The sequence below is a fragment of the Meriones unguiculatus genome, chromosome 10 (assembly GCF_030254825.1).
Source record: "Meriones unguiculatus strain TT.TT164.6M chromosome 10, Bangor_MerUng_6.1, whole genome shotgun sequence".
NCBI lineage: Eukaryota > Metazoa > Chordata > Mammalia > Rodentia > Muridae > Meriones > Meriones unguiculatus.
In genome coordinates, this window is record NC_083358.1 from 64,590,653 (window position 1) to 64,617,105 (window position 26,453).

At 41.9% G+C, this 26,453-nt stretch overlaps 1 protein-coding gene across 4 annotated transcripts in view; it reads right to left on the minus strand.

Annotated features, from left to right (window-relative positions):
• Positions 1-2,389: 2,389 nt before the first annotated feature.
• Positions 2,390-26,453, minus strand: part of Unc5c (unc-5 netrin receptor C) — a 355,465-nt gene continuing 331,401 nt past the window's right edge. For all 4 annotated transcript variants that reach the window (XM_060392629.1, XM_060392628.1, XM_060392626.1 and 1 more), the window contains 4 exons: positions 20,101-20,250; positions 18,831-18,995; positions 9,676-9,854; positions 2,390-8,937 (listed from right to left, as the gene is read on the minus strand). In XM_060392629.1, the coding sequence (XP_060248612.1) occupies positions 8,772-8,937; positions 9,676-9,854; positions 18,831-18,995; positions 20,101-20,250 (660 nt within the window). In that variant the 3' untranslated portion in view covers positions 2,390-8,771. The remainder of the gene's footprint in view (positions 8,938-9,675; positions 9,855-18,830; positions 18,996-20,100; positions 20,251-26,453) is intronic.

Genomic DNA, 26,453 nt, shown 5'->3' on the forward strand with positions numbered 1-26,453 from the left:
GCTTCTTAGATGACATGCTGGATTTTATTTACGGGAAGTTCCTTGACATATTTCAATTGGTGTGTGGTCAAGGATAACAAGTACTTAGTAATGACTGACATTCTTGTTCCTAGCATTATTCATATTCATCAGGAGTTGCACAGTTTTCATCTGTTCTTCATTGTGGATGGAAAGGCAGTGAGAAAAAACATTAAAAAAAAGCCCTTGGATATGTTTTGGTGGTTACACCACCTCTGAAAACCCCAGTCCCATAAAAAGTGGAAATGAAAGAGGCTGAATCAAAAATAATGGAATTTAACAGAACTAATTGTTAAAGCAACTAATGCCATAGTTTTTAAGAGAAAAGTTGGCAATATTTGGGAGGAGTTCGTTTTTATTTTTTCACAACAAGAATTATTTGTGTTGTTTTGGGGAACCAGTGCCTTATAGAATTTGTATATACTGTAATTATCCAGGGTTAGGGAACAAAAAATTGTATTTGTTACAAATTGTGTACGATTTGTTTTCATATTTCCCTCAATAAAATGGCGTCATCCTCTCCATAGAAAAACTCTGACTGTTATATCATAGTTGTGCCTTTTCTTTGTCCTTGCAATGACTTCATGGCTGCAGATGGAAAGGCAGCCTTGAAGGAGCAGACCAAGTATGCGTGTGCACTGTGCGGCATGAGGGTGAGAATGGACTGGTGTCCTCTACCATCTCTGTTTAGGAAACATAGTCTTCTGGTGGGAGATGGGTAGTTGGTGGCTTGAGAGAAACGAAGAGAGTGTGAAGTTGCAGTGTGAGAAATTCCAGCCTACTTGGAGAACAGCCAGCTGCTTGTACTCAGTGCTGAGGACCATAGAGGTTCTTCACACTGAATGTGGAGCACCAGACCCCAGAGCTCCATGACGGCCAAGTTACACTCCTCTGTCCTTGCTGGGATGTGAAGGTGTGGTCTGGACTTTTAAGTCTGTTTCTTCCCCTTGAAGGTGAGCCTGACAGTAACAGATGATGTGTGCAGTGTTGGAGAAGATGAAGTGTGTACCGAGCCTACGGTAGGTGCCCAGCTTATTCCATCAGCTCTTACTATGGGGTTTATGGTGGCCCTTGTTTGGTTGCTTTTTTTTTTTCAAAGACTTACTTATTTATTTGGTGTATGAGTACCCTATCTGCATGTACACCTGCATGTCAGAAGAGGACATTGAATCCATTATAGATGGTTGTGAGCCACCTCATTCAGGGGAACTCTCCCAGATGTAATTCCTACTCAAGTTTCTGATTTTTAACCAGTTGGAAGGTCTCTAGGATTGAGGAAGACTCTTTACCTGGTACTGTATACATTGACAGTGAGGAATGGATTCAGGGTAAGGTCAATCTCTGAACCCTTAAGGACCTCATAGACAGGCTTTTGGGGGTGATGGCTCACTAATTTGACCTTGAGAACATTTGCATATTCTCCAAAGTGTGGTGGCAATGTCGGTGGAATGTGCAGCTATTGAAGCTCAAAGGAAGGTCAGAGGCTGTGGCTAACCCGTATTAGGGAACATGTGTTGTATTTTCTTTGTGACTAACTGGTTTTATTTGCTTCTTAATCAAATTTTCATTCTATCCACAGACATCTAATCTTATCTATGTATGCAAGGTCCCTTTACATATTTTCATTACTTCTTTATCTAACCCTGAATAAATACTTGAGTTTGTCACCATTGTGTAGCTCCTGAAGGGGAATGTTCTCTTCATTAGTGCAGTGGCTTACCATTTTTTGGTTAGGCATGATAAGTGAAAAGGCCAAGGGGCAATCAATCTACAGTACTTCTCCAAATCAGCTTGTCATTGAGGAATGAGCTGACCTAGCTCTTCCTCTCCAGTGACATAGCTGCTTTCCACCTCAAGCCTGGAGACTTTCTGCTTGCTCACCTGAGTACCTGGGTTCCTGTAATAAGGCAGACATGTCTTCTGGGATTCATGACAGCTCTGGGCTGGGTCATGGGGTTTGCCTTTTCTCTCCTGTTGCTGTGGTTATTTACAGACTCCACTTGAGACCAGATCTTTGAGTGTAGAGCATAGACATGCTTATAATCTGTTCCAGAAAATGTTGCTGCTGGCGCTGGAAGATGCTGGCAGTATTAACTGCTTACTGGTATCACCTACAAGCTTTTTGACACTTTCAAAGCTGCAGCCAGACCATGGAAAGCAGAGTCTCTAGAGATGGTTCAAGACATTGGCCCAGAGATTGTTATGTGTAATGGTTCCGGAGAAACATCCTTATAGAATGTCACCATCCCATTTAGGAAGGCTGATCACCATTCATACAAGACCCAAAGGGTTCCATCTTATTGAAGAAATCCACAGTAACTTCCCGACACAAAACATGTCTGTTATAAAGAAACAGAGCCTGCACTCTGTGTTGCTTATAAATATAATTTATTACCTGTTTAAAAATTCTTTCTTACATTTGTACATGTTGGCTGACAGAATAAATGCAGGCAATTTACAAACCAAGGGGACTGCAGGAAAATTGGGTGAGGCAACCAGGGAGAGAAAAGAGGCACACCCAAAGCTGGCATCCCTCACCTCCACCACACAGCAAGGTAGAATGCTGGAGAGCATGGTATGGTAGAATGCTGGAGAGCACTCTTCTACCACCAGGGGTCATTAGAAAAGGAATTGCATAGAAGATACAGCAAGACAGAATTCCATAACAAAGAAAGAAGTGTTCCATATGGGAGAAGTCAAGGTTGCGTTATTTTGCTAAAAAAAGAAAAACTGACAAAGCATCAAATTTCAACCTGATACGTCTGAGGTTGAGCTGGTCCAAAGAAGACAGGGGAGGGTGACCCAGCCCCTCTTTTGCAGAAAACTGGGAATTGTTCTCTGATGAATATTGATTTTCTTCTTTACAACAAAGAGGAAGATTACTGGTTCCTTCCAGCTCAGCATTAAGCTCAATACACACAACACTGTGACATCCAACACACACGTACAGTGCACACACACAGCAATGATATTCCCTGCAACTTGGCGAAATACATTGTCTGGAGGCTGAGAGCATCAGTACCCATAGTAGGCTTAGGAAAACGTGAGAAAGAGGGAATGCAAGTCATGTGTTCAACTGGCTTCTTTCCCCCAAGATCTGGATAAAAATGTATCTGAGTCCATACGTGCCCAGGTAGAGGTGCCACTGATGACACAGAACAGCAAAGGCATTTTCTACTGGCTGTGGATTCTTGTCTGTGTGCTGTCTTAAAACTGGTCTAACATACAGCATAGAACTCATAATGATGCTTTGATGCTGTCACATCACAGTGCTGAGTGAGGATCAAAGGCTGAAAGCTCATCACCCCTTAGGCTGCTGATGGGTATAACCAGCCCACAGTTCACAGTCACCACTGCTGGGTGTCATCAGGCTCTGTCGCATTAGGCCTTTGGCATAGAAACATGACACGAGATTTAGACTTACTTAAAATGGGTCTTACGGCACTATTGCCTGCAATTTGAAATTCTGCCATAGCACAAGTTCCCAGATGGTATGTAAAGAGCTGGTATACCATAGCCGGTAGACAGCTGATATCTCAGGACACTCCTTGATTTTTCTGCTTAACGACTAGTGGTTTGGGCCATGACTGTCCTGATACATATCAGGGATTTCCAGTTTAGGGTTCCGGAAATTCTTGGGACAGATGGCTTCGTAAAGTGGAGCATGCTGAAGTCTTGCAGGTAGCCTCTTACCGCTCATTGGCTTCGCCTGCTAGCACGTCCACGGAGAGTGTCGATTTGTCTGAGGGCGCCACTCCAGCCACACCTAACTAGGCCTCTGGCAGAAAATAACCTTTGGTTGAATGAACCTGTTGAGATCTTACCACAGATTAAAAAGGGAAACAGCCAAGCCCCCTGGACTTTCTGAAGACCATTACAGTAAGTTTTCAGAAAACAAAAACAACAACAAAAAAAGGGCAACCATTTGGCTAAAAGGACTAAAGGATCCATGACTGCACTGTTCGTTTGAAGAGATACTCCGCCCACGTGCAGGCCTTCTCCACTCTGAAGAAAAATGAGCTTACATGTCAGCTTCTTAGAAACGTTTATGACTTCATGTGGCTTATTTAATCTAAACTTAGTATTGGTTACAACGTGTGTAATTCCCCATAGTCCCGAGTCCATAAAAAAAAATTATCAGGGACCTGTCAAAGTGGTCAGTATAAGCAGAGGTGACATAATCTGATTTCTTGGGGGGACAGAGAAACAGTATTTTGTTGCACAGAGGGAGAGTTATAAAGTTTTCAGTCAACGTCAGCTCAGTCTGCTTTGAAAATACAAAAACAATACTAAAGGAGTAAGATAGTTGGTCCCACGAGGCACTCAGAAGGCAAAACCAGTTTTATTATCTTGAGATAATAATAAAAATATTTTTCCTTTTGGATCTATAAAATAAGATGCTCATTGGTCATTATCATCTTTACAAAACTGATGTGAATAGTGATGTTTTGATTTACAAAGCGTCTCAAAGACATCTCAAGCCTAACTCCACCCACACCTTGTTTCTGTGGTCCTCCTCTCTGCCACTGGCCTTGGATTTGCACCAGCGCCTCCATCTGGATGGGTTATCTCTCTACAGCAAATGCTCAGCTCAGATCCATGTCCATCTTGAAGACTGGGAACAAGTAAACCTTTCCTACTTCTCACACACTCTCCAACATCCTTCTTGAGTTTTACATGGATTAGCCCCAGAGCATGGGCTGTGTGGATGTCTATGGATTCTGTAAGCTCCCTTTGTCCTGTGGCAATGGAGGTGTGAGTGACCTTGGAGCACAGATGCCATGTCTTCAACAGAAACACACAGAGATGTAAGACAAGCGCCTGTTCTTCTCCAGAAGAGAACTGTCTGGATCCCACCCTCTGAATGAGTCCTTTTCAAACACTTTCAAGAGAAATATCTTTAAAACCTAGTTTTAAAATACTTAGTTTCTAGAGGGTCCTAAATATACTCATTGAGACTTTTCCCTAAGGAATGTCTCTACTCTGATAGTGGAATAATGAAAATCTATAGAATTATAGCATATATGAAAGTGGCTAATGATACACTTTGATCCCGGACGTCTCAACTCCAAAATTATCCTTTCCTTGAAGAGATTAATTGGCTCAGGTGAAGATTTTTTTTTTTTTGGTATGGCAAAAGCAGTGAATTTGCTTTTGAAGATGTTTGACCAAGAGTTTCTTGACACATGCTTGTCATCATGTACTCAACTATCAAGTCAATTTGAATTAATGTCATGAGAAGAAAAAGAGAACACGAAGCCTCTGCCTCTCAAGTCCTGATCTCAGAAGATCATCTTCCTCTGAAGACTGCTCTTCTTGATCAGCAATCACAACTTCCCTTTCCATAGACACAGGGTTCTTCTTTACAAATACAGAGTTTGTTTAAGAAGGTAGAATGGTACCTTAATGCTTAAAGGCTCATCACTTGAGACACTGTGGAAAGATGGTCATGGATTTGAGGCCTTCCTGGGATACCTAGCAAGAATGTATCTCAAACATTAAATAACAAAACACCCAAGGAGATGCCGTGTGTGTGTGTGTGTGTGTGTGTGTATGTATGTGTAAGGCAGAGGACACTTTCTTCTTTGTGAATACAATTTATTTTTTTTCTAAAAGTTAGTATTTGGAATTAAAATATTTTAAATACGCAAAGCCCAATGGAATTCATAAATAAAAATGGCAACTTTCTGAGACTTTTATATAGATGTCATATTATGTCTGTCACAAGAAAGCAACAAAGGATGTGTGTGAGCAAGCTGGCGATATACTGTACTCATACATTTTTTAAATGGATGACTTAACTGAACAGATGTGATAACAAGAGAATAAAACCCTCAAAGGGGAAACGTCCCCATGTCCATTTGTCACCAATGAGTAGTCAAACTCTACAGGTACTTTGTCAACTTTTAGTGAGCTGTATATGAAAGTGAGTAACCATGGGGCAGGCCACTAGATGGCGCCATGCACACATGATTAGTGAGTCCACCCGCCGGCAGCAAGCAAGGCTTTCCTCAGAAGCTGTGTAAAAGTCTGACTTGCCACAGAGGAGATGACAGAGCTCTGTCGGAAGTGAACTGTGGCAGGAGAACCTCGTGTGTTGGAAAGCAGCAATCTAACAACTATAACTTTCCTCCCACGGAGAAAAAGCAGATTTTTTTTTTTTAAGTGAAAATTAGTTGCTGTATGGCATGTTCTAGTTTGGAAACTGTCATTCACATGAAAGACAGTAGTTTTATGACAAATGAGTACCTCACAAGAGCTCAGTCATTCTTCCTCTTTCTGTTATGAGAGACTGAATAAAAAGCAAGTATCTCTAGATGCTTGAACATGAGGACTCTCAAAAGCTTCAGTAATGTTGCTCTGGTTATAGTCATCGTTTCTGTGTTGGTGACTTACCAGTTTTTAGGATAAATTTAACTAGAATGGTAACATATTTGTTCCTTTCTACTTAGCACAAAGCACTGTTACACAGAACATCTAGTCCAGATCTCTAGGCTTTGATTTCTATGATGATTCCACAATACCAGAAATGAAGAGCAACTTTGACATTTGTTTCAAGAGGCAGCAATGGACAATTCTTTCTTCCTCTTGCTTTTTAAGAATATCTAAACTCTTAAAAGATCAAACTCATTGTTATAGACATCAGCCACTGCATTATTTTTGGTAGAACATAATTCCTTTTCTGCCATCAGGGGGACCAGTATTGTTATTTCTGAATGTTCTGAAGGTTAGAGAAAGAGACTGTAGAATACATATCTGAAAGAGAAGACAAACAGCATGACAGATAAGCCCCAACACCCATATCCACAGTTCCTTAATGACTAAGATGGAAGAGTCAGAAAATGTCAGTAACAGAACTCTAAGGGGAGATGACCAAAATGATTTCTAACTGGAATCCACTCAGCAATCTTGATACTTCCAGCCCAAAAGAAAACCACAGTCCTATTTTGAAGGCTCTGGTTAAGGACATGGGTGCTTTCTAACTATTTTTTGGGAGTGGTAAGCTTTTTAATTATCCCATCTGCTAAATGGGAGTTTCTATATCAAAACAAACCATGATGGTCCCAAGGAAAACTCATAGTTTGCACAACTAACATTTTGTAGGATAAGAGAGCTAATTAAATGCTGTAGATACAAGTCAATATTATTAAAGCAAAGATTAGTGAAGAAAGAAAAATTGTAACAATTCTTTCAGCTGCATTGGCTTTTTGTAGAAATGGTCTTGAGATCCAGGGATCAATAAATGAGTAAAGTAGAATTTACAACTAGGTGGAAGGCTGGAGGGTAGGGCTAGAGGATAGGTCCCTACCACAGAACAAGACAGTGATAATAAAAGGATGCCATCTTTCAGTGAGCAACATCATGCAACAATGCTACAATGCCACAGCCTAACAAATAAATGTGTATTGAAGTAATCCCCTTTCAAGTCAGTACTGCCTGAAAGATGAGAAAGGATGATGACATTTCAATGGGAGCTCAGTATCCTGGAACCTTGGGGTAATCTGATCTCATCCCATAGTTTTCAGATAAGGAAAATGAGCTCCACTGAGTTTCAGTGTTTTCCCCCAAGTTCACGAAGCCCGACAGTGACCAACTCCCAAATGATAACTGGTTTCCTGATTCCTAGTTCAGAAACTATTGCCCACAACCACAATGCTTCTCAGATAGACAGCCACAAGATTAAATGACCATTACACAGACAACCCTCCTCATGATAAGAGCCAGAACCCAGAAGACTGCCTGAGCAAGCTGAGCAAGCCAGTGAGTGAGCATTTCAATCTTGTCCACCACAGAATGGCAGATCAAAGGTCAAGGAAGTAAAAGCTATTGAACTAAACTGGTGACCACGCCCACCTCTTTACATAAGAAAAGGGAGGCCGGTCTAGTCAATACCAAATACTAACAGTACTGCTAACTAAAACAAAAGAAAAAAATTTTTTTTACTAGAGTCTTCATAATAATCATCAATAATAAGGATAATATGCTTAAAAAACACTTGAAATTGCATATTACAAACACACATGTGGTACAGAAATGTTTGTGGGAGGAACATGAGTCACTATCTTCCCTGCAATGCTACAGCCCTGTTCCCAAAGGAGCCCAACAGGGTTCCCCGGTGGCAACCTAAGTCGTTCCTCCTTTACATATAGAATCTCCTCTTCCCTGATAGAAATGCCAACACTGGTCCGACAGGTTTCCGAGACAAAACATGATGGGAGGATCATCTGAGACACTGGATGTACATGGTTGGTAGCAAAAGTCTGTGATTTCTCTGGAAATTACTAATCTGGAATAGACACAATAAACTGTCCACAGCTTCAACTCCAAATGATCTGAACAAAAATAGAACGAGCCATGGATAGCATCTGCATCCCTGTCCAATTTGATGTAAACAACGTTTGTAGAAACTGGGTTTGTTAAGAAAGTTTATCCATACATCTGGATAGCAATAAAAAGCGTTTCCTAGGAAACTGTAAGATCCTGTACCGTACAGCATACAGCCCAACGAAGAGAAAATTAGATTGATTTCTAAATTCAAGGTACAAATTTACACAATTTTTCTCAACTCCCGTGGCGGTGCTGTCTGAATGAAGTGGGCGTGTACCTCGGTGGTTGTGTCTGTCCCCAGCCATTCCTGTAGCCATCTTGCCTGTAGAGCGCCTTGGTCTCATCTGGATTTCCTCCTCAGTTGCGTTTCCCCTGGACACAGACTTCCTGTGTAATTTTGTCCTTCAGTTTCAGTTCCAGTGTGGTCAATACTGCCCTTCTGCTGCTAAGGACACTACTGTTTCATGTCTTCCCATCTCTTCCAGGACAGCTGCCAGCATGCTCAAGTTTCCATCTGGGAAGTTTTGTGCTTCCCAAAGATCCAGGATTACGCCAGTGGGGCTCGATTTGGTGGCGAAGTAATTCAAGTACCTGCAATGGCGAATGGGAAAGTATGCTAAAAGGTGTGATTTACAGGTCTATTTACAGTATCGTTTTCTCCTCCGCTTCTGTGCTGAAGCTGTCTGTCTCGAAGCATCTCAGCCCCACTGTGGATTATAGCGGGGCTCGCTAAATGATCGCTGTGTCCCTAATTAGATCAGCCCCAGACAGGACATGTGCTGCTTAACTTTGTTAACCTCAACTCTGAATAGGATAATTTAAGAGACAATGTGTCTGTGGGTTTTGTCCTAAACAGGAAATCAAGAGGCTTATGTTTTCTGTCCAGCCCAGGCCCTGATGGTCTTTGACAGGTCATGCCACATCTCTGCTTTGGAGGTGACAGCTACATTCTCCAAAGCAGTGGCTCTCAGGGTCTCTTCGTAACTTAATACAAGTGCTGCATGAGCATGTAAATTATTCATTACGCATTACGTTCTGCCCAACTGGTGTTGAACAATAATTATGTTAGTGAATGGACATGATACTTAGGCGTGCTTAGCACATGAGCTAGACAAAGCAGATCACAAATACTGATAAATATCTCATCACCCAGAACTTCTCTTGGCTCTGTTTGGGAGCTTAATGTACCCAGGTATATAGGAGCTGAATACATGCTTTCATGAAAAATGAAAATGTAAGAATGAAAAGAGAAAGAATGCTGCTCTCTTTTCAGTCCCGGAGATCTCTGCTAGATGAAAGCAATAGGCCCAGAAGCCTGGACACACTCACCTATCCAGGTTGAGTTTATGGGCCAGCATCCTCCAGTCATGGCCTCTTGTCTGGGGAGCATCCAGGCTGCTGCATAGCTTCTGCCGGATAGGGAGAGGGATGCTGAACGCACTTGGTCCTGTGACAGTGGTGATGGTGCTTGCAGGATCCAGCAGGGGCAAATCGATGCCAGTAGGTTCCTGTAGGAACAGTGCAGCTTTATTTTTCAGAAGACAAATGCAATCCTCAGCATAAAGCCTGACTCTCAGTGAACTGAGATGGATGCGGAGAATTAGTTCTGTTCTCTTCAGGAAGGACAGTTTCCTCCTGGCCTGGAAGTAGTTGGCGCTTACTCTAGGCGGTATGGAGATAGAAGGGAGGACCGTGCAAGGCAGTTTTGCATAGCCATTTCAGGGGTCATTGGTCAGGACTGAGCAGGACAGACAGATGGCTCTGGTGAGATTTCAGGATGGCTTTCCTAATGAGACATTCCAGTTCTCAACCTGTGGGTGGTGAACTTCGGTCTTAGGAAATGAACACGACTTAGTAGCAAAATACATTTATGGTGTGTGTATGTGGCAAGGGTCCAAGAGCATTGGAAATGTGTGTTTTTTGATGGTCATAACCCACAGGTTGAGAACTGCTTCTCCAGGAGGAAAAAAGAGAGGGAACAGCCATTTTCCTGAAGGTTTGTTTAGATGTGGGAAATGTTTAAAGGGCAGTTCTTTCTCTAGGAACAGATCTTGAGATGAACAAGATCTTCTGGAAGCCATCTAGCCCTAAAGCATGCCCTAGGCAAACATTTGGGAAACTCCCATCTAGCCTTGTGAAGGTGATTCCCTTTGGCTCTTGCTTGATAAAATGGGATGATGCTAAGAGATATCAAATTAAGACAAACTTTTTAAAAAGAAAATGGTAAACACAGAATATTGCCTTAGGGCAAGCCACTAATGGTATCCTCTAATTGCTGAACTTCCTTGCCTATTTTTTTTAAAATCCAATTTTAGTAGAGAAAACCATAAATTGGTTCTTAAAATAGTTTCAGCTCATAAAACAGCACAAATGCAAAAATCTAAATTTCATCTGTGAGAAAAACTCTCATCATTTTCTGATCATTTCTGCTGGTCTGAAAGCAGGAGGAAATGTTGCCTGGGAACCGTTAAAGCAATAACAGGAAATCTCCTTGCTCTGCTTTAGATGTCACCTTATTTTATTTTGTTATTATTTATTTATTTATTTATTTTTAAGGCAGGTAACTCCTTGATTCTGCACAATCAGTTGCTGGAGCATTCACTGGCCACAGAGGCCTGGTCGTCATGAAGTCTGTGAAGTCCTGCCAGGTGCTCAGCTTAGGGGGTCAGTGCCACTGCTGTCAGAGCCAACATGCCCTGTCCTGATCCTGAGGCCCCCAAGATGATGCACAGGTCTGCCTTTTGGGGGGTCAGTAACCAATGCTGATTTTTCAATTTCTGTAATCCTTCTGTACAGGGCCCATTGAGGAGCTGGGGGACATGTTGAAGCAAATCTTTTTATTTTTTAAATTATATACTATGCACAGTAGTCTTGGCTTTGAACAAAGTTTCAGGGCTCAAAACCTATACCTTGGTAAAAAGACAGACGCCACTGGCTCCTCTGTGTTAGCTCTGGCTCCCTGGCTAGGCTGAGGGCTGTGGCTCAGGAGCATCCAGTGAGATTGGAAAACTCTGCCGAGACTCCAAACCTGTAGCTCTTTCCCCTCAGGCACAGAGCTCTGCCATGAAGCATGAGTTCATAACCTCTAAGGTCACAGGGCTCCAAAAAGGCAAGCAGCAAGTCATTCAGGGGCACACATCAAGGCTTGTTAGTGGATTCATGTCTGAAATGTTGGGATTCTGGCACTGCATTGCTTTATGGCAGTGGGCCTTGGAGGGGAGCAGAGGAGTTCCACACTATTGCCCGTTTAGTGACCTTGTTTATGGAAATTACAACCTACTCCCTCGGCCTGGAAGGGAAACCTACCACCCCCTCAAACACATCCCACCTTGATGGTCCTTGGGTGGACTGGAGGTTAAAGTCTGCACAGGGAGGAATTGGCTTGTGAGGCCTTGACTCTCCTTATCACAGTTATCTTCCTGCTGCTTGTCTGTTTTCCAGCCTGCACCCCGGCCAGACTGTCTTTCCATAGAGCTCACCCACAGGCACCACCCTGCCCCTCTCTGCTCCTGGTCATTCAGGAGGTGTTTAATCTCTTACATAAAGTTCCTACCTTAAAACTTTGTAGCAGTGTGTGTGTATGTTTATGTGCTCTGAGTATCATTCTTCAGGTACTACCTGGCTTTAGTTTTTGAATCCAGATCTCCTCTGCAAGGCCAGGCTGGCTGCCTGTTGAGTACAGGGCATCTCAGGTGTTCTTCTGTCTCCTCCCCTCCTCAGTGCCGGGACGATTAATGCATGTTGTACCATGTGCCGCTGTTTTACTTTTTACATGGTTTCTGGAGATCAAAACCAGGTCCTTGCACTTTATCAACTGAGCCATCTCCCTAACCCTAATATTTTAACTCTATATTGTTAATGTTCTGTCTTCATACAAGGATAAAGGGTGAAGTGACAAATAGGTCTCATCACTCTATTCTTTAACTGCATCTTTTCCAACCTTCAGTACCTGGTATTTTACTTCCAGGGTCAGTGTTTTATTGTTGTTCTTTGTTTGAGAGCGATAGAGAAGGAAAGGGGATGTGGGACAAGTATACACACACAGGATTGGCTCTTCTGTGTTTGGCTCATTTTACTTAACATAAGGACCTCTATCTGGTTCTGGCCATTCCATGGCTAATTACAGGATTCCTTTATTCTTTATGGCTGAGTAATGCTCCATTGTTATACACAGCGTATTTATTTTTGCTGAGGGTCCCAGGCTGAATCTGTGACTTAGCTAGTGTGAATTGTGCTGCAATAGACAAGGGCATGGAGGCACGTTTGATTAGGCATGCTGCTTCCGTTCCCTCCGGTTATGTACTTAGAAGTGGGGAAGCTGGATCATACAGTGGACCACATTTAGTATTTTCAGGCACCTCTGTAATGACTGTTCTAATTTCCGTTCCCATCAACATGTGAGCGTCCCTCTTCACCACATGCTCATTAGCATTTGTGTGTCACTTTGATCCTAGCCCTCCTAACTGGGGTGAATGACACCACACAGTGGCTTTGATTTGTAGTCCCTGATGGCTAACTCAGCACTTTTTCCATGTTAGTCGTTTGTATTCTTTTGAGAAGTGTCTTTGTCATAATTTACTCATTTTAAAACTTAGAATGTACAGCTCAGATACAAAGTTAATAAACTGTAACAAATATTAAAAAATTAAAATTTAATTAAAAAAATTAGAATGATTTTTTTTTTAGTTCCTTCTATTTGCTAGACAAGGACCTGCCACATTTAAGGCTGGTATGTAATTTCTCCCATTCTGTAGCTGTGTCTTCATCTGTTGATCCGTTTTCCTTTACAAAAGCTTTGTAATTTGAGGTCATCCTAGCTGTCAATTTTTGCTCTATTTCCAGGGCTTTTGGCTCCCTGTCCAGAAAACTGTTGCCTTTAACACGGTTATGAGTTGTTTGCACTGTGTTTCTTCCAGTAGTTGCAGTGTTTCAGGTCTTAAGGCTTAGTTTAATTTGTTTTTGTTTTTGCTTGTGTGGGGTGAGGAGGATTATGTCTCAGTCTTCTACATGTGTTGAGTTTCCCCAGCATCATTTATTGATGAGGTTGTTGTCATTCCAATGTGCATCTTTGGTGCCTCTGTTGAAAACTATCTGGATGTAAATGCATAGGCTTATTTAGGATGCAGTATGTTTGACCGTTTATGGACCTGTATTGTTTGGGCTTCTACGACTTGATAGTATATGTTAGAATCAGGTATTGTGATGCTCCCAACTTTGCCGTTTTCACTCAGGACTGCTTTAGGTACTTACGTTATTTTATTTTTATTTCCAAATTCTTATGAATTTTAGCATTGTGTTGAACCTCAAAAAACATTAATTTTGCTAATCCATGCACAAGGGTGTTTTTTTCCATCTTGTATGTGTGTGTTGTGCAATATCTTTCATGAATGTTTTGTGCTTTTCATTGTAGATAATTTTCTTCCTCTATTAAGTTTATCCCGAGGTTTTTTGTTTTTTTTTTACCTCTGTGCCTACTGTAAACTGGATTTTATGGATTGCAGTAATGGTTTCTCTCTGACATTCATCCTTGATTTATAACTAGGCTATTGATTTTTGTAAGTTGAGTTTTGTATCTGACTACTGAGATTATTAAGTATGAAGTCTACTTTTTCTGTGGATAGAATTACACCATTAAAATAGAGGAAGACTTTAATTTTTCCTTTCATATTTGTTTGCATTTCCTTTCCTTCTCTTGCCAAATTGCTCTAGATAAAACTTCTTGTATTATGCTAAATAAGAGACATGAAGGTGGATATCCATAGATGTGTCCCTCTCTTTGAGGAAGTGCCTTTAGCTTTTTCCTATTATGTGTGACACAGTTGTGGGTTCTTCATACATACTATTTCATGTTCAAGTATGCTACTTCCATATATATATATATATATATATATATATATATATATATATATATAAACTCTTCAAGGTTTTTTTAACATGTAGAGTTGTTGAATTGTGTTATGCCTTTCCTGTACCTGGATGTTTATATAATTTATATTCTTTATTCTAACAATATGATACATGATGTTTAGGTTACAAGTATAAACTATCCTTTCATCCCTCAGATGAAACCTCTTGATCACATTTTTGTTGAGAATTGTTGTGTCTATTTTGTCATAGTTATTGGTCTATAGCTGAGTGTATGCCTGATTTTCTTAAAAAAGCAATGCTGGTATCATAGAATCAACTTAGAAAAGTGCCCTCTCTTGAAAACTGTGGAGTAGTTTGAGAAGATTGGAGTTAAGCTCTTCTTTAAGAATTTACCCCCTAGCTTTGATTAAGCAGTGAGGCATATACACCACCGCTGCCTAGAATTGCAAGGGGCCATACTTGCCATGGTGGAAGTGGACTGTCCAGATTCCTATTCCTACTACTGCTTCTAGAAACAGCCTTCTGACAGTTCATTTGCCCTTTCCTTTCATCTCAAATTCTGAGACAAATGCCTCAGAATTTGGCCCAAAGGACATGTGTTGTAGCAGTCCTCTTCATATGTACCAAAGATACTCTACTTGGAGGCCTGCCAGGTCATGATAGCTCTTCATTATCCTTCAGGTTCATCCATATGCAGACCGGAAGACTGAAAATTCTTCTCGTCTCTTAAATGTCTTGGCAGGCAGAGTATTTTTTCTGTTGTTTTATTAACAGATTCCCTTATGCTACTCATGCGGGACCCTGTTCATTGATGCTACTCGATTACTGTTTGGTAAAATGGGAGGAGGTAATTTTTGCTAGGAAAGGGAGGCAGTGAAGCCCATTCCTGACAAATTCCACTGGCAGAGTAGTACATTGTACTTCCTTTCAACTAAATATTAATAAAGGCTCAATTTGTCTCATTGGGAAACCGTGAAGGTAAAGAAAGGCCAGCTTAAAATAGCGCTGGCTCTCGGAAGGTCTCATACATTCTTGTTGCGTAAGGGCTAATACCATTTTATGTGGACGTTGCCCAGAAACCCAACCTGGCTACTAGGCCTGCCACTCTCTGTGTGTCTGAAACAAGCTCTTTCTACACTTATTGGACGGCTGGCAGTGCATTTTTATAATTCCTTGAAGGTAATCAGAAAAAAATGCAATTATACATTTGTGTTTAAATTTCATGTAGTAATCTCAGTTGCCATGCATTTCTCCTTTATTTCCAGGTAAAAGTAAGGATTACCTTCACAGAATGTTTATTACAATAATCTTTTATGATATTGGTACCATCTGCTTTTGATGTTGTAATTCTCTTAGTTAACCATATGATTTTTCAGCATTAACCAAACATCTGTTCTGGGTGATCACACACATTTCAGGCATCAGACATGGTTTCTATTACTGAAATGCATCCCTAGCCCAAACCTTTAGGTGGCTGTGGGTTTTTTAAATATAGTTATGTTAGCCATGAATCTCCTTTGCATCTTAAGATTATTTATTTATTCATTATTTTTGGCTTTTTGAAGCAGGGCTTCTCTGTGTAAATCTGACTATCCTGGAACTCTGTAGATCAGGCTGGCCTCAAAGTCAGATATCCACCTACCTCTGCCTCCTGGGTGTTGGGAATAAATGTGTATACCACCATCACCCGGCTACTTATTTCTAGGGTTTTGCCTGCATGTATGTATGTGTACCATGTCCCAGAGTATAGAAAAAGAAGATCAGATTTCTTGTCGCTGTAGTTACAGATAGTTGTGAGCTGCCACGAGGGCACTGGAGCTGTGCCCAGGTCTTCTAGAAGATCAGAGAGTGCTCCGAACCATGTCTGTAATCCGAGTTCTAGCTTGAGGAAAGGACATCCGGTGCTTAGGCTGGTGACAGTTCCCACAGACTGGAGAGGGACGCTTACCAAAGCTAGTTATTCCAATACCAGAAATAATGGATACGGTTATGTGCTATGGAGCAAGTTGCATTTATGATACTTTTTAAACACACTGAATTTTCTCAATGGCCCTAATAAACAGCGGTATACCAGGTTAAGCATAAGAAAGTGAAAAGGGGAAGATAATTGGCTATATTCCTACACTGGGAATTAAATTAATGGTGATGGGTCTTTGCCTACATCTAAAATAACATCAAAGCCTAAAGCAAAATTTCGAGTGTTTCTTCTCTGTATTATATTTTCACTTTGGATAACTTCGTCAACCAAGCCCTGTCTAAAACCGAAAGAAAAGAAAGAAAGAAAGAAAGAAAGAAAGAAAGAAAGAAAGAAAGAAAAGAAAGAAAGAAAGAGCTCTTTCATCATTTTCATCTTGACATTCATTCACACCAACATTTTAGGCTTCCGAATATTCATCTTAAACCTCCTTTTCTCAGTCAGAGGCTTTTGAGGACCGTTTGGTAGAGGGGGCATAGAAGGACAGGTGGTGGGTCCCGAGAAAACCATGGTGTATGCATGCTCCGTCGAGCCTGGTCTGTTTTGGGTAGATGGTTCTCCTCTTAGAACCTGTTACCTTGCCTTGTGACAGAAGGAGCAGGGCTCAGGGAAAGGACCCACAAATGAAGCCTTTCCTCTATTTGTTCCAGCTCAGGAGTCATACTGGACCACTTCTTCGTTTGTACTGGGGACTTTGGTCACCGGACTCCCCAGAGCTCATTGTTCTTCCTCATAGAGCCGCGCATTGAACCAGCGTCAGTACCAGATCCCTCCTCCCTCCTCCAAAACCCAACCTGCCTTCAAATGCCAACCACAATGGTGGATGCAGTGACCCAGAAGTACAAGCAATTGAGTGCCCCTTAATCCCCCAAGTCTTCTCCAGTCTGGTCATTTCTTCTATTCTCTGTACCATGTGCTTGTTTGTGTCACACATGTGCAAATGCCTGGCGCGTGACTACAGGGCTGGCCTCTGAGCTGACTGCCAAGTCGCAAAAGCAATCATCTTTTCTCTGTGTTGGCACCAGAAAGAAGTCCTTAAGTTGTGATCACACTTTGCAAAACTGCCCTTTCTGTGTGAGGAGCTAGCAGCCCTGTTGGGGGAGAACTCGGAACAGCTCTCATTTCTTTGTGGCTGCATCTGATCCACCTTTTCAGCGCACAGCAAATGTTCCTGCTGAACAGAAAGCACGCATCAAAGGGCCAGACTCCTCACCCCCCTCCAAAATTCCGCAGCCTTTGTTGTCACTGGAGCTGGGTGGTTATTGAACTTTGCAGACCTGCTGGGCCAGGAAAGTGAAAACACCCTCCGAAGCCAGCAGGGGTGGTGCTGTGTGCCTGGGAGATAGGGCTGTGCATCCAGAGGCCCGGCGGTTGCCATGGCACCCTGACACAGAGATCATTCCTTATGAATGTCACTGAGGTCTGTGACTAAAGTTGTTTATGAGTCAAAAGTCTCATGAAACTACAGGAGGAGAGGATGACTGCGCCTCACAGGCTGTGGGAAAGAAGATTGGAGCTTCAATGAGCTCACATGCTCCCTAACACCCCCCGCCCCCCGCCTAGTTTGCTAAGGAAGATCATCTTTAAATAGGACATGCGGCGCAAGGCAGTCTGAACAGGCTGACATTGCAGGCATCTCTATGCACAAGACAAGAAAGTATTTTAAATCATACACTGCTGGCTGTAGTTCTCCTGGGCTTTGTGGCTCAGGCAGCAGCATGGAGCTGAGCTCCAAGGGGCCTGGAGGGGCAGCTTTCTGACCATTTGGCTTATTCTTCCTCCTTTGTTCCTCCAACATGAAGGCTTACCGCTTTTCAAACCATAGTCTTTTGCATCCAAAGAGGACAGATAAGGTCATGGGTACCTCCTCTTTCCTTACAGAGAGGTTTGAAATAACAGCAACTATTGTTACTGCTGGAATATGAATGTATAGAAATGCCCAGCTGAGTGTGTGAAAATCATAGCAGAGAAAGGCGAAAGAGGCAGCTATGGAGGGTATAGATTTTCTTCTATTCCTGGAGTATCTCTCCCACCCTGAGATAAAGGACATCTCCTCTGATATTTGGAGGTTAGAGAAAGAAAGGAGACCAAAAGATTTCTCCTTTCAATCTGGGAAAGAGTGGGGGAACAGGCACCTATCTTTTCCTTTCTCCTACTCAGTTGCACAAGACTAGGCCAAGATGACAGAAGTTCCTGTGAGAGAAAGGTAGGGCCGACTAAGGATGGTGAAAGTGCCACGTACATGCTACTGAGATCTTGCCCTTCAAGTTCAGGTCTCAATTGTGTTTGTCTCTTATTTTAAAATGTTGTCTCACTATGCGGCCATGGCTGGTCTGCAACTCACTCTTTAGGCCAAGCTATTCTTGGATTTGCAGCAACTCTCAGGTGTGTTGGGGATTACAGGAATTTACTGTCACATCTTGTTCTCAGACCTCTTTTTATAAGTTACACTAGGAATCTTAAATGGATGGCATAAGAAAACTTTGTTTTGAAAAATGATTCCTTTCCCATTCCCAGTTGCATTAAACACATAGGAACCAGCTTGGGAAGTCTCCCTTGTCACTTACACAGGGGGAGCTTTTGCCCACTCCTTGGCATTCTTTCCCCTGAAGCCCTCTCCAAGATCATAAGAGTGTCTTACCTCTGACACAGTACAGTTGAGTTGGAAGATCTGCCCTTCTCCTTCCACTTGCCTCACACAGAGTTTGCAAACCAGCTCCACTGTGTTCAGGCTGAGTCTCTCCAGAGTGAAGGTGCAGTGGAGGTTTCTTTGAGAGCCACTCCAGATATGGTAAAATGGAATTTCCTGGAAGACATGGGGGTGGTAATCACAATGAAGAGATGCTGGATGTACCCATCAAGCAACTGCTGCTTCTCAGTTTTCACCTCATCCAGCCTCATGACTGCCCTGTGTACAGATATGGCCTCACATCTCTTTGCACAAGAAACCAGAGGTGCAGAGAGGTTAAATGGCAGCCAATGTTGAACAGTGAGGATGTGGATGAGTTGAGACTGGAACCCACTGGATCAGGCTATAGGAACCACTCCTACCAGGGTGCCTGCCTCTCATTTAGAAAAACAACACAGCTACTATAGATGAGCTGTCTGAAAAAGCACAGACAGTTCCTAAAATGAATCCTCCAATATCATCATTTCTCATTGAAAGGATCCCCAATGTGACATAGTGGAGCAGGAAAGCTAGCCCCAGGATGGAGTGATGGTTCCACATTCTTGAATCCTTGAATGTTTCTATCCTCCCTTTGCCCAGGGCAGGGGCAACTGAAGCTTGCCCTAGTTGGAAATCCTTCACCACCAAAAAAGAAAAAAAAAAGTCCTTGGCCTATGAAGCACCGAGTCCATACCACATGCTTATTTGTAAACATCCAGACCACCGCACAGAGCTAATCCTATACTCTTGTGGTAATTAAGCCAAAGAAAGGATTCATGAAAGAACATGGTGTTTAGACTGACATTCTAGTGCCAAATCCAGACCAGTGAATGACAGTGTGCCATTCACTGACATACCATCTCAGCCACCAAACTCTGGTTCCTGCAAAGTATGAGTGCTGTGTTAGCTAGCAAGATGGAAGCTCAGTGCACCTCAGATCAGACAATGTGCCCCATTTACTTCTACGGATGCATTTTAGGTTGTTCCTACTGAGGCAGTGAAAGTTGACAACTAACTCACTAAAACTAAAGTAACAGTACAGTTATAAGAATACTTTAAAAAGTATTTCTTTAAATATGTTTATTGAGCATTTCTCAAAACTCTGGCCCCATACTGTTTTGGAAAAATAAGTATTGGCACGGAAGACATTGGAGATATCTCCAAGAAAACTCCATGGCCACAAAATCTCAATCATCTATCTTATATCTGTCTCCAAGCAGCTGGTGCCTCTTGGTTGCCTCACCTGATACTTAGCCAGCAATTTGCTCTTCCAGAGGGAGTGGGCGATGTCGTGAATCGACAGGCGCAGATTGTGGATGCTGCCTTTAAAATGAAGGGCCTTGGGTTCTTCCAGGAGTTGTCCTCCCATTTGCCTCTCCAGTTGTAGAACTTCCTACAATGACATGTCACAAGCAAAGGCGTATTATTGGTGGACCTGCCTGATTTCTCTCAGAGCTCTCATCAAGTAAATAAGTTTCTTTACCATGTCTGGTGGATGGACTACCGTACTTAGTAAATGCCACCAATCTAGCACCCGTGGGTCTGAGACCCTCACCATCAAACCCTGATCATCTTGCATGGGCCTCAGTCCCATTGACAAGTAGCCTGTGCAATCTGCATCACACCACATGGGAGGAAACACGGCAGTTTTTTTTATCTATCTATCTATCTATCTATCTATCTATCTATCTATCTATCTATCTATGTATTGGTAGTTGACAAGAACAGGAGACTGACATTGAGATGGAAAGAGATTCTAATACAAGAAAAATAGTGGTAGAAATATAGGTAAACAGATAAGCAGATTTTCATTGAAATTTGAGAGAAATAGGCTGATAATTAAAAGGCAACTTTCTATGTTATATTTGATAAAACCAACCAACACAAAAATGTGGAATGTTTTAGACATTTAGTCCAGTCTCGTATTAAATTATGTACAAAAAATGAAGTGATAAAAGTTATGAAGCACCTATATCATAGTGACTAAAACATTGGTGTACATGGTGACACACAACAGAAAACCTTGAGGGACATTCATTTGATGTCCACCTGAGGAACAGTGATGGTTCAGGGCTACAGAGGAAGAGTCCAGTGAGCTTCAACCCTGGATAGGATAGCTCAAACATGAGGATGGCAGGAGTTGGCTACCTCTTCCTCCCAACGTGACACCAGAAAGCCGACTTCCCCACCATCAACCCTGGTAAGAATTTATTACCCTGACAATTATCAGGCTTTACCACTTGTTTGACTTTATAAGGTCCCCTCCCCCTGCAGTCCATGAGCATGCAGATGAAACATCGTCAAACACCCCTGCTCTGGCCATTGGTACACAGCCACATACACCTTACCCAGAGACCCTGACCACCTCTCCAGAGGCATAAATACCCACTTCACCTCCAATAAACCTAACCAGTTCCCAGGTGTGGGCATTGCCCGAACATTCACCACTGTGACCAAGCTCATGCCCTTCATTCACCCTCTCTTGGCTAAGCTTCCCTCCCTCCAACCTAGCTCGAGTGTGCAATGGACCTGGTTACCCCAAAGGGGAAGTGGACATAGGTCAGCACCCCCCTTTGTTCAGAGACAGGGTTTGTCACTGGCCTTGACCTATTCAAATAAGCTAGGCAGGGAACCTCAGAGGTTGACCTTTCTGTCTCTCTCGTTTTAGGATTGCTAACATGTTTCATTTACCATTTTTGTAACATAGGTTTTTGGACTTCATGGTCAGAACTTTACCAACTGAGCCTAAAAGAAAGATATATATCCTATTAGAGAAAAAAAAAAAAAAACTTTGGCTACAGGTAATGAAGATTTTTAAGCAACAGTTTCTGAACCAAACAGTTACTCAGATTAAAGTTTAAAAAGAAGAATACCTTATGTCTCAGAAATTCTAGGTGAAGAAAACCCACTCCAGCCCTTATTTACAGCATAGAGATGTAACAGGAAGACAAAGGCTATATCCATTTCCATTCCTCAAGCTACTTAATGGAACTTAATGAAGCATTTCCAACTACAGCTGAAATTATCCAAACAGCAGCACACTGTAAGTTATCAAGATCAATGCACAAATGGGCCACCCTTGTACTTCACTCCTCTCATGCTATCAAGATTCTAATGATGAAAAAATTGTGTAATGCATGATTTTTTAGAAGTGGGGATCCAGGAAAATAATGATATTTGTAAATAATATAAAGTAAACCATGGTTGTCTTTTGTGGTGATATTTCTTTTTTTAAATTTCTCTCTTTTTAAAAAATTAATAATTTATGTATTCACTTTACATCCCAGTTGTAGCCCCCTCTTTCCTCTCCTCCCAGTTTCACCTTCTCATCCTCTTCCCTCTCCCCTATTCCTGAGATAAGGGGAGCTTCCTCCCCCCCCAACCCAGCTCATTAAGTTGCATCAGGACTGAGAGTGTCCTCTTCCCCCTGTGACGATATTTCAGCAAATAAAAGGAATTTCAAGAATACAGGCATTCATTTAGAATGCCATATGTATGCGCCCAGGAACAACCGCATTGTGAAACACAGAGGGACCACAGAGGACAAGTTGGCTCCATCTTGCTAGATACCCAGAGATGCATGGGCTTTGCATTTGTTGAGAGAATACTGAGCCACACTCTGACAATCTAGTCACTACTGAACATCATGGATAAGATGCCAACAGCTCAGTGAAACTGCTGCTTCCTGGGTCTTAGCTTCCATCACTACCTACCTAAAGGTCCTTTGAGGCATAGGAAATACTAGGATAGTGGGGAACATGGTATCGGTAGGGAGTCCTCTAATTAGTGTCTAATGGAAGCCATGAGGCAAGACCCCTCTGGCCCAGAGAAGTGTGTGGTCCAGATGTCTGATAGTATTGACCTGCTCTCTTCAGTGGCTGGGGATGAGTAGCTATTACTTGTGACAGGAGCTGAGCAGCCAGCTAGCTACCATGACACAGATGCCATGTCACTATCCTCAGTTGTGCTTACCTCAGCAGACTCCCAAGATAGCCAGTTGGACCTACAGATCTAACCACAGTCACACATAGCCACTCTCCCAGTACACCCTTCCTGACACCGTACTCCCCATTCCCTGGCAAGAATCCTCTGTCAGCCTATGGAACAGGGAAGAGATGTGAGGGTTAATTGCAGTTGCTTCTGCTTCAGCAGGAACACATAATGAGCTTATGTTGATCATGTTCAGTGTCTAGTTAGCATAATAGAGAAAGCTGATGTTCCCAGTGAACCTGGCACCTGACAAATTCTAAAGCTAAAATGATGTTTGTTTATAAGCCATTAGAAGAAAAGAAACATAATTAGAAATCTTTGAGATTACAGTCATGCCAATCAATCAGTTCTAGCTTCTTTCCAGTATGCCCTAATTACCTCATCAAGACATCTAAAGAGCAATCGATAGTAATTATCTGATTACTATAGATCTTCATTACATCCAAATTATCTCCCTGGGATGTCTGAAAGAAGATGCATTGTATTCTAGGAGGTAATTGTACCCAACAATGTAGAATGCATATCCCATCCCTACAATCAACATAGAATGCCAGAAGACAGCACCTTATCATTATCAGTTTTCTTGGCAGGATGGACCACCTAACAAAATCTTATCTGCCTGTAGGCCATGACCTTGATGTCAAAAAATTTTGAATGCAAAGTCTGGGTTGGAGTCAGTCCAAGAATAAGGCTTTGGTTTTATAGAAGCTAGGGAGTTCTCCCTTAGGAAGACCAGGTCTTCAAAAGGGGAACCCTTTTCAAAGAGAGAGGGGGAGAGAGAGAGGGAGATAGGAGAGAGAGAGAAAGAGAGGGAGAGAGGAGAGAGAAAGAAAAAACAACAAAGTACCACTTAGTAGAAGTGGGGCCATAGAATACACTTTATGTATATTATTTTGTTCTCCTCTCCATCAACCAGAAGGCCTGTAATAAGCTGCCATGCAGAGCTGGAACATGACCTCTTCCACCTTCCTATCAATAAAATAAGTTTTATTGTCTACCAATCAAAAACTGATCGTGAAGTTTACATTAATTTCCTTAAAAATTTTAAACCCATATTAGCACATTGATACACCAATATGGCATGCTATAAAAATAAAGTTATAAACTGTGATTAACGAACACAGAATTGCTAATGTTGTCTTTTGTTGGCCAATGGTGCACTGGGCATGTGGTGTGTAAATTGTTCTCTATCTTGGAGATAGTTGGTGTGAACAGCTATCTTCACACCAATGTCTGAGTGAGGAACTAACTTAGGAATAAATACTTTAGCTATAAACATCTTTACTCAAATTTAACACATTTTTTCTGAGAAATAGTGACTAGTGTTACTACAGTTAGGATATTCAGCTTGAAGAAAAAAAATACAGGAGACAAGCACCAAAGCACAGAGTGGATATGCTGCTGAATAATTTCAATCTCAGCACTCTCAGGAGGCAGAGGCAGATGGATATTTTGAGTTCAAGGCCAGCCTGGTGTACATATTGAGTTCCAGGGAAGCTAGAACTCCATAATCAGACCCTGACTCAAACAAAACAAAACATGAAAAACAAAACTAACAAATAACAAACAAAAAACAAAATCTAAGATAAAACAAAAGAAAAGCAACAACAACAACAACAAACTAATGAAATCACAAAAGATATTCAAGCAGAAATAGAAGATATTTTAATGAATAAGTGGAACACTCCTCAGAAATAAAAAATCATGTAAATCCACTTGTGAGTCAAAATGACTAGTCATATTCAGTGGATGCCACGTGCAAGTTTTGCGACAGAAGGGGGGTCAACCTCAGGACATGCTACACAGGCTTGGTATCTGTACTGTTAGTGTTCAGTGCCCTAATCTGAGATATGCCATACCCATTTCCACTTAAAAATACACTATGACTTTTATAATAGACTTAGTTTTCTGTATTCTTTCTGAATAAAATCATACTGGTTAAGATATGTGATTGGATACAAGGATGAAATAAAAATAACGGGCTCATTCATTAATGAAGCATAATCTTACAGCTACACTTTTTTTTTCTCCTGGCCTTCTTGGAAACAGCCACTCTGCATCATTGAGACGTGTGACTTATGTCAGAAAGTGTATGCTTGGCCCATAGCTTCTCTTCTGCATGGTATAAAGACAATGTGAACCTATAACCAGGCTGAAATAAGCTCTATTCTAAAACAGTGTCTTGACAGACTGTTTTTTTGAGTCACAAAGGTTAGGTTATTTATATACCTTAATGGAGAATAAGAACCAAATATTCTGAAGGTCAAAAGATTTAGGAAGATTTAACAAAATATCGTGACCTTGGAAAGAAATGTCATAATAAACATTAGGATCATGTAGGTTGTTTGTACTCAGAAATATAAAGGTCACCTTCCTTTGTTGAGGTTGTCTTTCTTTTTGGTAGCCAGTCTTACTTTCTTGGTTAGGGTCCTGGCTGAACCTGCTGAATGCTCTGATAAACTGTCTCTGCCACTTGTTTTACTTTGAAACAAAACTGAAGAGTGACTCAATAGCGGTTGACAGCAGATCTCTATCCCAGCTTTCCATGGAGCATACATGTCTGTACGTACGTGAACCCTAGAGTACTGTCACCAGGAACTATCCCTGGGATCTGAGCAGCTCCTTGGCATGGCATCTGCTTCTAGCAGAGACCTGAATGAGGGCTGAATCAATTCCTGAACTCTATGAAATACTGCAGCAAAGGCAGCAGCACAGAATTCCACCATAGATACAAGCAGCTTGCACAGCAACTAATTAAACCAAGGCATTGTCCATACTGAGACATTAGCCTAGGCTACTTAACAGGTATAATAAATCCAAGCTCTTTTAAAGGCCTAAGTGGAAAAATAAAGTAGCACTGGTCTATGCTTGGGGCTCTCACAGGCCTCCAGATAGGAAGATCTATTTACATTGGGCCCAACAGAGGAAGGGAAGAGAAGGGAAGGGAAGGGAAGGGAAGGGAAAGGAAGGGAAGGGAAGAAAAGGGAAGAAAAGGGAAAAAAAGGGAAGGGAAGGGATACTTGGGAACCCATGACTCTTATGTTCTTTCTCTATCACTAGAAATTCTCACTCTTCAGGACTGTCAAGCCACGTGGGATGTGCCACCAATGTACCCCTAACCCATGGACAAATCTTTCTCTGGAGATAGTCTCACAATTAGGCTTCCTGATTAAATTTCAGTTTCTTATAGTCCACTGATCCCTAAAGAGATGGCAGGAAGGAAAAAAAAGCCACTACTTTGCTTCACTTGTCTGGTTTCCTTCTTGGTTGGTATTGTTTCTGTACTTAAAAACAAATTAGAAAAAAAAAAAGAATTCTGTGTACTCTATTTCCAACAGAAACAGGGACATGAATGGGCTGATCTACTTCTGCAAGGAGCTGGATCATTAGTATCAGGCTCAGTAGAAGGTGGAAGGAGCTACTGTGGAGAAATCAATGAGCCCCAAAGATATGAAGCCCACAGCAGCCTTCATAATGTGCTTTGTGCTTGCTAGGCGCTGCCCTTTGCTCTGTCCATGGTGCTGACGCAGCCTAGGGCTGTGCTAGGTCATGGTAGAGTCATAGAACTCCAATGAGCGAGAATGTGTGTTCAGCCCACCAAGCACA